At 37.9% G+C, this 14,702-nt stretch overlaps 1 protein-coding gene across 1 annotated transcript in view; it reads right to left on the bottom strand.

Annotated features, from left to right (window-relative positions):
* Positions 1 to 14,702, bottom strand: part of LOC141561848 (uncharacterized) — a 327,004-nt gene that overhangs the window by 56,613 nt on the left and 255,689 nt on the right. Inside the window, exon 15 of the mRNA XM_074301949.1 lies at positions 7,187 to 7,315. Coding sequence (XP_074158050.1) covers positions 7,187 to 7,315 — 129 coding nt within the window. The remainder of the gene's footprint in view (positions 1 to 7,186; positions 7,316 to 14,702) is intronic.

Raw genomic sequence — 14,702 nt, 5'->3', positions numbered from 1 at the left:
ATGCTGGATCCAAAAGCTCAAATTTCTTGTTCCAGGTAAATTACTTGGGTTCATAACTCAAAATTAACAATGAAACATTGGGGATTTTAGTGAACTGAAAGCTCTATATGAGTTAACAGAGTTATAGGAGAGTTTATAAATCCAATGTGCTTTTGAACTACTTGAAAGGTGGCGGACTGAGGAAGGAATAAAGAAGATTGGCTTCTTAGGCTCTTATTCTATCTTGACTGTAAAGGTCCTTAAACTGGAATCTGGAATCTTGTTTTTTGAAAAATGATAACTTATTTCAATGTAATTGATTTCATTTGTGATATTGTCCAAGTTGTCTCTGGATTATTATTTTTATTATTATTAATATGATATATTTAAAATATTATTGTAACTAAGAATCTATAAGATTAACCAGACTGCCAAAAAGGCTAAGACACACAATTCTCTCTTTATGTCCCCTGATCAATGTGACTGAATCCCAATATATGATTTATGCCTCACAAAGATCTTTGAACACTATCGAAAATATCCAACTGATTAGTTCAAGATCTGGATGAAAGGTCCTAAGATCACAAGCTTGAAGGGATGTGTAGTTTAATTTCCTCTTTTGACAGATAAGGAAATGGAGGTACAGAGAGAATGGAACTGCCATGGCTAGAAGCATATAAATTGTAAATAGAAGTCATATAAAATCTCATGATCCAGAATGTTATGTTTAGTTCTGTGAACCACATTTTAGGAAGCACATAAATTAAATGAAAGATGCCAGAGAAAGATAATTAGAGTGATAAAATGAGTTCATATCCTATGGGTATAGGGTTGTTCAACAAGGGATGTTTAACTTGCAGATGGGAAGATGGGTTGGGAGTTGAAAGGTCAGGTTTGTTGATTCCAAATATTTAAAGGGATATTCAATCAAAGGGGGAATGAATATATCCTGATCTGTCCCAGAAGGCAGAATTACCAGCAAAGGGTAGAAATTACAGTGCCAAATTTAACATTTTTCATCTGTTAGAGCTGTGCCAAAGTAAGATGTGCTGCTTTGGGACTTAGTGGCTTTCCTTCTCCTGGAAGGCTACAAAAAGCACTGACCAATATTTAGGTGTTTGGCAAAGGGTTTCCTTAGGTGACTAATAAAATCACCCCCACTTCTGAAATTATGTGATTTTGTGATTCTGTGGATCCCATAGTACAAGGAAATAAAAAAAGTCAGAGAGTACTTGTGAATACACACACGCATACATGCACACACACACACACACACACACAGAGGGAGGACAAAGACAGACAGAGAGAGAGAGAGAGAGAGAGAGAGAGAGAGAGAGAGAGAGAGAGAGAGAGAGAGACAGAGAGAGACAGAGAGAGAGAGAGACAGAGAGAGACAGAGACAGAGAGAGACAGAGAGAGAGAGAGACAGAGAGAAAGAGAGAGAGAGACAGAGAGAGAGACAGAGAGAGAGACAGAGAGAGACAGAGAGAGAAGGGACTGATCAAATATAAGAATTGTCATAGTAACTGATTTTAATCTGAAGAGGTTTTAGTCATCATGTAGCTTGATCTTTCTGTTTTCTCTGAGGAAAAAAAATGAAGTTGAAAAAGGTATAATGACTCTCTAACACAGGAAAGGATATTATGTCTAAAGAGAAGGAGAATAAGTTTTCTCAGCTGGATAAGAGAACCACAGGATCCTAAGATCAATGGATATTGATATAGATTTTTGATATTGATATAGAGTTTATTATCAAAAGAACCACAGGATCATAGATCTAGAACTGGAGATGACCATAGAAAGCATTTAGTCTGAAAAACTGAAGCAAGAACACATCAAATGACTTCCCTTCCCAGTTAGTAGGCATCTGAACCAGGATCATAAGTTAAGGCTCAACTCACTCCAACCTTTTCTCCAATTCCAAATCTGGCATCTTATGCACTAGACAAGCTATTTGCCCCTCCCCCCAAATAGATTATATATAGTATATATAAAATAGGATGGGTACAAGAATGGGCATTTTGAGAAGAATTTAGACATGGTTAAACTGGCATCCAATTTAATAAATATGTATTTATCACATCTTTCATCCAAAGCACTGTATTAGCTATTGAGTAGGAATAAAAAAAATGAATAAGAAATGGTTTCCTCCTTCATAGAGATCACAATCCTATTGGGGAGATAAGATATGGACAGATGAGATTGATTAATTTACTCACCCCATCTTATTTAAATTAAGTGATAAGATGGCTTGGTATCTCAACCATAGGAAAACAATAAATTCATTTCAATTGTAGACTTGAGTTTCAAACAATAATAGGATTCAATATAAGGGCAAAAACAAAACCAAAAGCTTGGAACTGAAATGGCATTACCCATGAAAACAGCTGGATGGGGTAAAGAAACTTGTTCACTTTATGAGTGATCTATAAATTATCAGACAAGTTGAGAAATGAGTCATTCAAAAGATTGGAGTACATGTAGTTTTCCAGTAAAACAAATAAAACAAAATTAAACCAGCCCACTTCTTGAAAAAGAACAAGTTGGTTAGGAGTAGGAGTGGGGAGAAAAAGAAGAAGCCTTGACTTTTTCTTTAACTTAGATCCTCCCCTGACTTTTGGCTAAAGGAGTATCTTTCACTTTTCAAAGTATTCATAGAATGGCAAATTTCCTCTCTTTACATCAAAATTCCAAGGACACCTATGGATTAAGTGATGACAAGAATAGACTAGACATTAATTCACAATTACATAAGAAGTCCATTAAGGAAACTATGCCATACCTAAGAAAAACTTCTTGTGCACTCCATAGATGGGAAGGAAAAAAAATTACAACAACCAGGAAGTGTGAGTTACCCTTTGTTATATATGCTCTCTAAGCCTGAGCTTACTTTCCCCTGAACTTGTTATGTAATTGTGGGAAAGTGTATCACAGACTTTTTGGAAGATGTTTTGTATTAACTATTCTTACTAGAGCACCTTAGTGAAAAAAAAATCTATGCTGAAGGTACTTAGACTGGTTGAATAAAATGATTCCCAACTGATAATCTTGACTTAAGATTCATTTGGGTGAGAACAAATTGAGGTCAAATTTCCCACAGTCTTTTTGAGTTATAGACACACGGACAAATAACTATAATGCATGGTAGAATAGGAAAAAAAAGAATATGAGAAATGAGTAAAAACAGAAACTATCTCCAGCTTACGGAGCAGGTTTATAATTTAGGCTTAATTAGAATAATATTCAGGACCATAGATTGTAGGTTGAAGGATGAAAGGGAACAAACCCAAACCCATTATTGTACATAAGAGGAAACTGAGTCCCAGGGAAGTTGTGCCCCATATCATGAAGGCAGCAGATATGGGGTTCAAGACCAGATTTTCTAATTTATTCAGGTTCTGTACTGGAGAAGGAAGAGGACTCTTGTGGAGATTCTGTGAATCAACCTAGATCTAGACTACGGAGGGGGAAAAGCTTAGAAAATGATATGTATGAAAAGGTGTCAGTACTTGGGTGAAAGTTTAGTTAGTATCCAAATAGTGCCGTATAATAGAACCATGGGTAAATATTCTTGTCAAGGAATGTGATGAAGCCTGATTATTGAAGATGAATTTCAGGGACCTTGACAAAGTTAGTTGACACAGTAGAGAAAATGCCATGCCTGAAGTCAGGAAGACCTGAATTCCAATCCAGTCTCAGATACTTAGTACTGTGTCACTCTGCACAACATGCTAACTTTGATTACCTCCTATTGCATCTACAAAATGAGCTGGAGAAGGAAATGGCAAAGTTCTACAGTATCTTTGCCACGAAAACCTCGAATGGGATCCTAGAAAGTTGTATATGACTGAAATGACTGAACATCAATGAAAATGAAGTGTTTTGCTTTGGTTTGGCATAACTGCTAATTAGTTCTAGCCACAAACCTATCAGATGTCAAGGAGAATGTCTAGGACAGAAAAAGAAAAAAGAAAAACTTGTCAAGCTGGTTGTTTTTTCTTAATAGTAAAGGTTCTTCAACCAAAGTGCACATATACTCTGACCCAGCAATACCACTATTAAGTCCATATCCCAAACAGATCATAAAAAATGAAAAGGACTCACATGTGTAAAAATATTTATCACAGCCCTTTTCATGATGGAAAATATTGGAAATTGCAGAGATGCTTATCGGTTGAGGAATAGGTGGATAAGCTGTGGTATATGAATGTAATGGAATAGTGCTGCGCAATAAGAAATGAATAATAAGCAGATCTCAGAAAAACCTAGAAAGACTTGTATGAACTGATTCAAAGTGAAATGAGCAGAACCATGAAGACATTGTACACAGAATCAGCAACAATGGGTTATGATCAATTATAATTGACTCGGCTTTTCTCAGCAATGTAATGATGCAAGACAACTACAATAGACTCATGTAGGAAAACGCTGTCCATACCCAGAGAAAGAACTGATGAACATCAAACCATATCTTTTCATTTTATTCTTTCTCATGTTTTTCCCCTTTGATTTGCTTTTTTTCTTTCACAACTGTGACTAATATGGAAATATGTTTTACAGAGAGAACATGTATAAACTAGAGCCAACTACGTTCTTCAGAAGAGAAGAGGGGAGGGATCGAAGGAGAAAGAAAATTTTGAAAATCAAAATCTTATAAAAATGAATGCTTAAATTTTCCTTTTCATATATCTAGAGAAAAACAAAACACTATTATCTAAAATAATTTTTAAAATGGTGTAGGTTCTTTTGTGTTTGGGAGGGAAATGTAGTTATCTTAATTGACAAATCACTAGATGTGTTGATGTTTTGAGGATCAGATGAGAGTTCAGTGCCTTGAACATAGTGGGTGAATGCTTATTTCTTCCCTCCTTTCTTGAACTGTTGGATAAACGTAGGTCCATTTATACTGGGGTATCACTTAATCTCTTTCTAAGAATAGCTTATGGGCCACCTCCAATATGACGCCTTTCCTGGTCACCCAGGTAGTAATTCTCTCTACCTTTGGGCATCACTTTATATGTACCTTTAAAGTGATTTATATTTATTTAATTCTGCCCATGTTGTATATGGCTAATGCAAAATCAGCCCTCTCAAAGCAGGGACTTTTTTGTCTTTGTTTTCTTTGCACATTGTCTGGCACATAGTAGGCACTTAGTAAATGTTTGACCTAGAGGCTGCTAGATGGAGTCAAGAAGACCCAGTTCAAAATCCAATTGCAGACACTTAATATTTGTAGGATCTTGAAAAATTCAGTTTTGTCATCTGAAAAATGGGGATAATAACAACAGCACTAGGATTATTGTGAGCATAAATTAAATACTATTTATAAAATGCTTTAAAATTTTACAATGTTATATGAATATAAATTGAACTAACTTCTCATCTATAAATGGGAATAATATTACTTTGCTATTTAACTGGAAGTTTTATCATGAGAAAAATGTTTTGTGAATCTTAAAAATCTGAAGCTATGTGGTGCAGTGGATAGAACCTTGACCCTGGAGTCAGGAGGACCTGAGTTAAAATCTGACCTCAGGCAATTGACACTAACTGTGTGACCCTAGGCAAGTCAATTAACCTTGATTGCCTTGGGGGGGGAAAGTGAGCTTTATATCATCATTAATGTAGTTACTATAGCTATCTAATATCATCATGATTATTATTCCAATGACTGTTCTTGTCACCATCCTACATTTTATCACCAACATATTTATCAACATCTTCATCATCATCACTATTGTTACCTTTCTCATCATCATCTTAATCATCAGCATTATTATTAGCTTAACCACCATTATTATCATCTTCATCATCATTATCATTTTATCATATCATTATAATCAATGTTATCACCATCACCATCTTCATCATCACTCCCATCATTACTTTTACCATCTTTATTAGCTCCCCTGCTATCAAAATCACTACAATCTTCTTTGTCATCCCCACAATCATCATCATTATATTTTCATCAATACTTCCACTCTCTTGATTATCATCATCATTAGTCATTACTATGATCATCTTTATCTTTATCCCAACCACCATTTTTTCCTTCCTCATTACCCCCATGCTGTTTTTATTGGAACCTTCCCTATAATCACTCCTAGTATTATTACCACCATGCATATATCACTATTACCACCTTTATCATGACATCACTATCACCTGTCTCAACATCATGTAAAAACCAATGCAATCTTTTTGATTGACCAGTGAAATAACTTAAAGGTATTTTGACTAAAGTGACTTCTTTAATATTTTGACGTAGATTGCACTGATGCACACAAATTATTTTGATATTAGCCAAAAGTGTCATTATCAAACATTGAGATATAAAGATATAATATATGGCACATACTAAAAAGAAGTTAACTAAAGAATGCAGCTAAATCGTCATTTTAATTCATATTCTACCATCAAGTAACAAGTTGTTGAAATGGAGACAAAGATGGGGATGATGGTAGCTGTAGTTTTGACAAAGATAATGATGGTGCTTTTGGTGGTGATGTTCATAATAATCATAATAGTGATGATGGGGGAATGATGAGGAGGGGAGGAGGAAAAGGAAGATGAGGATGATGATAAAAATATGCTGGGAAATTTTTTTTTTAATTCAAAATTCAATCCTTATAAGGTAATACAATGTTGTTGTTGCTTCATTTGTGTCTGACTCTCTGTGAATCCACTTGGGATTTTCTTGATAAAGATACCAGAGTAGTTTACTCCCATTGCCTTCTGGAGCTTATTTCAGATAAGGAAACTGAAGTTAATAGGATTAAGTGGCTTGCTCAAGGTCACACAGTTGTCTAAGTCCAGATTCATGATTCCAAGGCTGGTACTCTATTCACTTCACCAAAGAGCTGATCCCAACACAATATAATAAGTGCTTATTATATGTTATTATGTACTTGAAGTTGTATGCTTATGGTGGGTAGAGCAGTGAATTGAAATCAAGAAAATCTGGGTTCATCTCTTGTCTCTGGTACTGGCTGCCTGTGTGACCCTGAACAAAGTAAATCATCCTGATCCTCAGTTTACCTATTTGCCCAATATTTTTATCACCCACCTCCTAAGATTGTTGTGAAGATAGAATGGAATGGAGTCCAAGTGTTTGCAAACATGAGAGTGGTAGAAAGTCGATTAGATTCCTATTACTGTCTCCATCACTGGGATGAAACATTTTGGCCTTGAAATGAAGCACTACCTTCCTGGCAAGTAGGTCCTGTCCATCCAGATGTGCAGAGACATTGCCCGGTTTGAGGATCACAGCTGGCTCCATTGTGACAGTTACAAACTTGACTGCAACCTTCACTCTTGGGGTTTCCCTGGAGACCTAATGGGCAAACACAAGGCAACATAGACGATTAGCTCTCACCAAAAGAATAATGGCTCATAGTCATATACATTTTAAGGATTATAAAGAACTTTGCACACATTTTGACCCTACAATAACCCTGTGATGTAGGTGCTATATGAGAAACTGAGACTTCAATGGAGGTAAAAGTGACTTTCCCCAGGATATTTGGCCATTAAGTGTCTGTGGTAGGATTTAGTTACAGGTCTCTTTGACTCAATTTGAATCTTCTGGAAAGAAAGCTAGCTGACACAGTGGACAGAGTTCTGGACTTGGAGTTAGCAAAATCTGATTTCAATCCTGTGTGCCCCTAGGCAAGATACTTAACTAACCTCTCTTTGACTCAGTTTCCTTATCTGTAAAATAGAGGTAATGATAGCATCTTCCTCCCAGCATTGTAATGATGAAATGAGTTGACATATTAATACTTTGCAAACTTTAAAATAGCTATTATTATTATTATTATTATTATTATTATTATTATTATATAATCATCGTCATTATTAGCCACATGTCATGGTATCTCAAATATAAGATATAAGAAGCAACTCATTTAATTAGTTTTTTGGGGGGAAGAAACACATATGGCTTTCATAATAAATGCTAACTGTAGCCAATGTCCTCTTTGCCACAGCCTGAGATTCACCCTCCCTGGTGTTCCAGAATCCTTTTTGCATGGGCCTTCATCAAAGTCACATCGGTGATAGATCAGCGGTGTCCCTCCTGTTCCCCTGAATGTCTTTGTATTAAACTAATGGTCCAGTAGAGCCAGCAGCCTGACAGGCTGATTATTTATTTGCAATCTGGGAAGAGAACTGACAGGTCCATTGTTTTAATTGTCCATTTTTCATGGGCTGAGGCATGATCTCACCCAGATCTTTGTTTCTTGGTCAAAGAATAAACACATCAGAGCCAGGATCCCAGAGCAGCTGGATCTCGACTGGAGTCTGGGTCTTCTCTCAGGCTGTAACTTCTTCTGAACCATAGACTTTGGGGATTTTTTCTTGGGTTATCTCACTACAGCATCTCCTTCCTCTCTTTCAGAATCGACCTATGATGTCAACTTGCTGGCCTGATTGTTCCTTCAAACAATGTAAGCAGCAGCAGGACTCTGAGGAAAGCAAACATCCAATGGCCCCAGCACTCCCAAGGGGTTCCCAGGAGAAGGGCCTTGTCCCAAGCTCACTTAGAATTATGGCATTCCATGTCTGGAAGGAAACTTTGAGGTCCTCTCACACAGCCTCCTTTGTGGGGAAATGGGCTCAGATCTAGGACTGCCCAATGATGTAGTATTCACAAGTATCTTAATCACAAGTTTCAGCTCCCTTTCTGCTCTTTAGGGATGGCTTCATTGACTCATTTTGGGGAGGAAAACTATAAGGACCAGCAGAAAACACTGACCACATTTTATATTTTGAGATGCTACCACCTGAGGCAGCAGTATAAACCCAAATCTCTTTACTGAAGCTAAGCAATGATGAGCAGAAATTCTATTTAATTCCATTAGAGATGTCCTGATTTTCCAGAAAAAAAACAAAATTAAGGTAGTCTAAATTATTAGAACCAAGATTAAATTAATGATATTATTGATTCAAAGCTAGAAGGGATTTTAAATCCCAAGCCTTCCTTTTAGAAGTGGGGAAGGAGAGGTCCAGAGAGGTTGTATTTTTACCTGGACCTAGAAAATGCTGTGGTAGGATTTCCAAGTAAAGCTCTCTACCTTGTCTTGGATATTTGTCTGATATCTACATAGAATTTTAAGCTAGAAAGAGCTCAAAGGTATGCTCATCCACCCCTCTCTTTTACATGTCAAATTCTCTCATAGTTGGAAAGTCAATCAGCTAACAAATATTTATAAGGCATCACTATGAGTCAGGTGTTTAAAGAAGACAAAAACAGAGTCAGTGACCTCAAGGAGCTCACATTTTAATTGGGGAAATAACATGCATATAGCTACGTCCCTATGCGAGGTAACAGAATAGATGGAAAGGAATCTCAATTCTCAAAAGGAAAGCCCTGGTAGTAGGGAGAGTGGGAAGTGAGAAATAGGAAAGGTCTGCTGCAGAAGAATGGACTTGGGCAAAGTCTCAGAGGGAGCCATGGGAGCCATGGAAGCCAGGAGTGAGAAGTGAAAAGGAGAGAATTCCAGATTTGGGCTACAGGCAGTGGGAAACCAAGTCAGAAAGGAATGGGCCAACAATCTAGTGAGTCTGCTGATACTTAGGCACTATAGTGCACAATCTGTAGAAGTATAAGATTCTGCTTTCCTATCCATATGGCCCCAAATTGCTCCTCCAACTTTTAGTAGAAGAAACTCATTCCTCTCGAGGTAGCCATTCCACTCTGGAACAGCTTTCAAAGTTAAGAATGTTTTCTTTATTTTGAGGCCAAATTTTTCTCTTTGCAACTTCTACTCCATATCCAGCTTCACAGTCTAAAGGAGATTAAATCCAAGTGCCTTCCACATGACTGACCTCCAAATGTTGAGTTCCAGCCATCATGTCTTGTCCTTGATAAGTCTTCCATTCCCAAAATTAAACATTCTTAGCTCCTTCAACGAAACTTCAAATGGCATAAACACAGAAGTCTTTACTGACGTGACTACCTCCTCTTTATGTTCTCTATATATCAATATCTCTTAAAATCATCAAGGTCAATCCCTCTCTAACTTTGAGTTACTTGTCTATATTCTGTCATTTTCCCTGTTACAAATATCCCATGTCTTCCTCATCTTCAAAAAACCTTCACTGGCCTCTAAGATCTTTGACACCTTCAGCCTCTATCTCTATCCCTTTTCTGCTAAGCTCCTTGAAAAAGTCATCTTTACTTAATGCTATTCCCTTCTAAATCCTGTGCTATGTTTTTGTTTTTTTTTCCCCACTGAGGCAATTGGGGTTAAGTGACTTGCCCAGAGTCACACAGCTAGGAAGTGTTAAATGTCTGAGATCAGATTTGAACTCAGGTCCTCCTGACTTCAGAGCTCCTGCTTTATCCACTGTTCACCTAGCTGCCCCTGTTCTCTGGTTTTTGACCCCATAATTCAACTGACAGCTTTCTTCAACATTACCAATAGCCTCTTAATTGCCAACTATCATGACCTTTTTCCAATTTTGAGAATATTGAACAGTTTCCCCTGGTTACTCTCTGTTCTTGAGTTTTGGGAGTCCTGCTTTCTCTTGGTTATCTTCCTATATGTCCAAATGCTCCTTCTTAATCTCTTATGCACTATCTCTTGATCATGTCCCCTGACTTTGGATGGCCTCCAATGCTCTGTCCTTGGCCCTCTCTGATTTGTCTCAATATTATCTCCTTGATGATCTCATCTGCAGTTCCCATGAGTGCAGTTAAATTTCTATTTGGATGATTCCCTTATCTGTGTATTAAGCTGGAGTTTCTGTCCTGAGCTCCAATTTCCTATTTCCATCAGTCTATTGTACATTTGGAAATGGATAGCTTGTGTGCATCTCAAATTCAACATGTCCAATACAAAATTCGTTCTCTTTCCTTTCTAACCCCCCTTTTTCTGAATTGTCCTATTATTGGTGAATAATCTTGCCAGTTTCTCAGGTTTACAGCCTTAATGTCCTCACCCTACATAGCCAGTCTACTGTCAACTATTGCTTTCATTCCACCACATTTTTCCTACATGTCCCCTTCTCTCCACTCACATAGCCCAGTGGTTTTATATTTTGGTAGTCTCCTTTCTAACCAATCTTTCTTCGTCAAGTCTTTCTTTTCAATTTATCTTTTGTACAGATGCCAAAGTAATTTTCCTAAAGCATAGATCTGATAATGTCATCGCTATACCCCCATCCAGTTCACTCCTAACAAACTCTTGGGGATCTCTTTTATCAACAAAAATTAGCATAAAGCTCTCTTATTGTCATATATAGAGCTTCATAACCTGTCCCCCTTCTACTTTCCCATCCTCCCATATTTCTCCTTTCTATGGCATCTAGGCTGCAGCAATACTAGCTCATTTGCTGTATCTTGAACTTGGCCCTCCATCTCTCATCTCTATGCTTTTGTAGTGTTTTCCCCCTTTTACCAACCTTGCCTAAAACTTTTTCCTTCCTCTCTTCCAACCCTTGACATTCCTGGGTTTTTGTAAGCTTAAATGTCACCTTTGCAAGAGATCTTTTCTCTTTTACCCTCCCTGCTCCTGCTCTTAGGAACTTGAACTGTCACTCCAGGGTTACTTTCTGTCTACTCTTCTCTGTGACATATATAGCCATTTTTTTACATGATTTCTCCTCCATTTACATATATGGCTTCCTTGAGGGTCAAGATTTGGTATTGGTCTGGCCTTTCTTTTAATCCCTACAGTTACCACAGTACCTGGCATTTAGGAATCCCTTAGGAAATGTTGGTTACTTTTTTATTGCTTGATCAGAACTGCACATAATATTCCAGATCTGTCCTTGGCCCTCTCTGATTTGTTGGACAACTCCCAGAAGCCTTGCTAGATCAAGGCACTATGCCTTTTTTCATTAAGTCCAAACTTTCAGTATCTTTTTGTGGCTAAGTATCACAATATTGACTTGTATTGAGTCAACTCACAATGAAATGAAGTTTTAAGAGATGAAACGACTGGGCTGAAGTCATATAAGTAATAAGAACTAGAAGCAGGATTCTAGACTCAGTGTTCTTTACCATTCTGCCATGCTGTCTCTGAGGTCACAGGCTCCTAGGATCCGAGATCTGGAATGGGAAAGAACCTAGATGGCATCTAGTCCATAGCTTCTTAAACTGTGGGTCATGACCCAATATGGGGGTCACTTAATTGAATATGGAAATTGTAAAATTAGGATTTATTATCAGTAAACCAGTAAAATTTTATTTTATATAACTGGGGTAAGGATTGGAAAAAAGTTTAAGTAATCCTGCTACTGTGACAGTAGAGGAGTATGGGCTCTAGAGAGGTCAATGGCTGTCCTAATGTCACCCAGCCACCACAGAGGCCCATTTGTATCCAGCTTGTCTGAATCTCAACCCAACATTCTTTCTAGTTCATCAATCCATCTCTCAAGATCCAACTTGTGCAACCCTGGGCACACCTGGAACTACATCAAGGAAGAACGACCAGTCAGCCGCAAAGCATAATTTTAAGGAATTGAAAGCCATCTTGACCAGCCCCCCCAATTACTCCCTCCACTGATCTACTAATGTTTCACCTTTCCCTCCTGTCTGCCATGGAATTCCAACATTAGATTTACTAAGGGGGTGAGACAATAAAGAGGGGGAGGTGGTCCAAGGAAAGCCACAACAAATACTTATTTGTTACCTAGGGGCCAACTTCTAGCCCTCTTCTATTAAAATACATTAGTTTACTCTGTTAACTCCCCTTCACCCTGTGAGACAGTGTTGGAAGCAGTTGTGAGATCAAGGAGAGGTGATATTGGTGCACTTCTGTAGGCACTCAAGGCTTATAGGACATTTTTCTTTAAACTACCCTGTGCACCAATGGTACAAATACACTTCCTTGATGTCATGGCTCTCTTCAAGAACAAAGGACAAACAACAACTTGCAACTTACTCATGCCTATATATTCTTCAATCCAGAGCCACTCTGGCTTTCTTTCTGTTCTTTGACTAAGATGCTTATCTCTTGACTTTGGGCATTTTCACTGATTGATCTCCACGTCAGGACCATTCTCATTCATTCTCTTTCATTCTCTTTCATTCTCTTTCATTCTCTCTCTCTCTCTCTCTCTCTCTCTCTCTCTCTCTCTCTCTCTCTCTCTTTTTCTCTCTCTCTCTCTCTTGTGCTGATTCTTCTTACTTCCTTCAAGTCCTCTCTAAAATCCCACCTCCTCTGAGAAGTTTTTCCTGTGCCTAGTGCATTCCTTTGATTTGTTCCAATATATCCTATATAGAAAATTGTCAGTACTTAGTAAAGGCTTATCCCTTTCTTTGCCTTCTCTTCCTTTGATCCCATTCCCTTCTCTTCCTTTTCTCCCCTTTTCCCTTCTCCATTACAGTATGAGTTTTTATTTGGAAGAGAAATCTCCAGTGCTTCTCACAGTGCCTGACACAGTAGGCACTTAGCAAATGCTTGTTAGCTTTTTCCCCCATCCACCTTAGTGATGTCTACGAGAGACAGCTAGCACAGTGAAAATCAGGCTAAATTTAGAGTCGGTTTAGATCTTGCCTCAAAAACTTAAAGCTATATGCCCTTGGTAAGTTACTTAAAGCTATTTCATCTCATGTGAAAAGAGACCTTTCATAGACTCTAAGACCCCTTACAGCTTTAAATATATGATTCTTTAACTTTCTAGGAGATGCCATTGGATTGAGCTCTTGGAGCAAAACTAACTCCTTGAGGATGAGTTTAGAAGAGCAAATGTTTACAGCTCAGGTTCAGAAGCTGCTGGATGTTATCCCTCTCTATATTCTGCAAAGAAATGGTGGCCAGGGGTCAGTGCACTTGTTCTGACTGCTTCTTCTCTAGTCCTGCTTTGCTTGCTGCTCCTCACCTTCAAAACCTCTCTATTAATTTTTATATAAAATATAAAACCCTTAGCTGGGCATTCAGGGTTTCTCTTACCCTTCCAATTTTGCATCTCACCACTCCCTTCATCATCTATTCTTCAAGCAAACCAGGCCACTTGACATTTACTAAAGATATACTACTTTCAGTCTTTAAACTTTAAAACATGTTGTAGTTCCCTCCCCTGGAAAGACTGCCCCAATTTACGCTTGTTGAAATCATAGTTCTTCAAAGCTTTGCTTAATGAAGCCTCCCTTACAAATCTCTTCAATCCAAAGTCTCTTCTAGGTCCTCTGAATCCCTCTCCAATGTTTCTGCCTTCTCATTATATTTATCTGATGCTGCCTTAGATTACAGCTGTGTGCCACCTGGATTTGTTTTTCCATTTGGTTCACTTTAGGAAAGCAGGCAACAAGCATTTATTAAGCACTTACTATGTGCCAAGTAGTGTGCTAAGTGCTTGTGAAACAATCTAAAAAAAAAAAGGAAGAAAATTCCTTCCCAGAAGGAACATACATTCTAATAGGGGAAGATAGATACTACACAAAAGGAAACTATATGGTGGTAAAGTTGAGAGTCTTGGACAGGAATGAAGTATGGCAGACCTAAGTACCTCCCCAAAATGGAAGCTTTGGAAGGAGCTGTGGCCAAGGAAACTACGGGACAGAGAAATGTTCCAGAATGAGAAGGCAGCTGAAGTAAGGAAGCAAAATCCAAAGAATCACAGAATCTTGAATTCAAGGTCTGAATCCACTGGGACAAGGGACTTTCCTTTTCTGACCCTCAGTTTTCTTACCCATAATACATCTGGTTTCAATGATATCAATGGTCCTTTACTGCTGTAAATCTATGATCATATGATCCCAAATGGATTTG

Source organism: Sminthopsis crassicaudata, chromosome 3 (assembly GCF_048593235.1).
Source record: "Sminthopsis crassicaudata isolate SCR6 chromosome 3, ASM4859323v1, whole genome shotgun sequence".
In the NCBI taxonomy this organism is placed as follows: domain Eukaryota; kingdom Metazoa; phylum Chordata; class Mammalia; order Dasyuromorphia; family Dasyuridae; genus Sminthopsis; species Sminthopsis crassicaudata.
The sequence above is the reverse complement of the archived record's forward strand: the minus strand, read 5'-3'. Positions and strand labels throughout refer to the sequence as shown.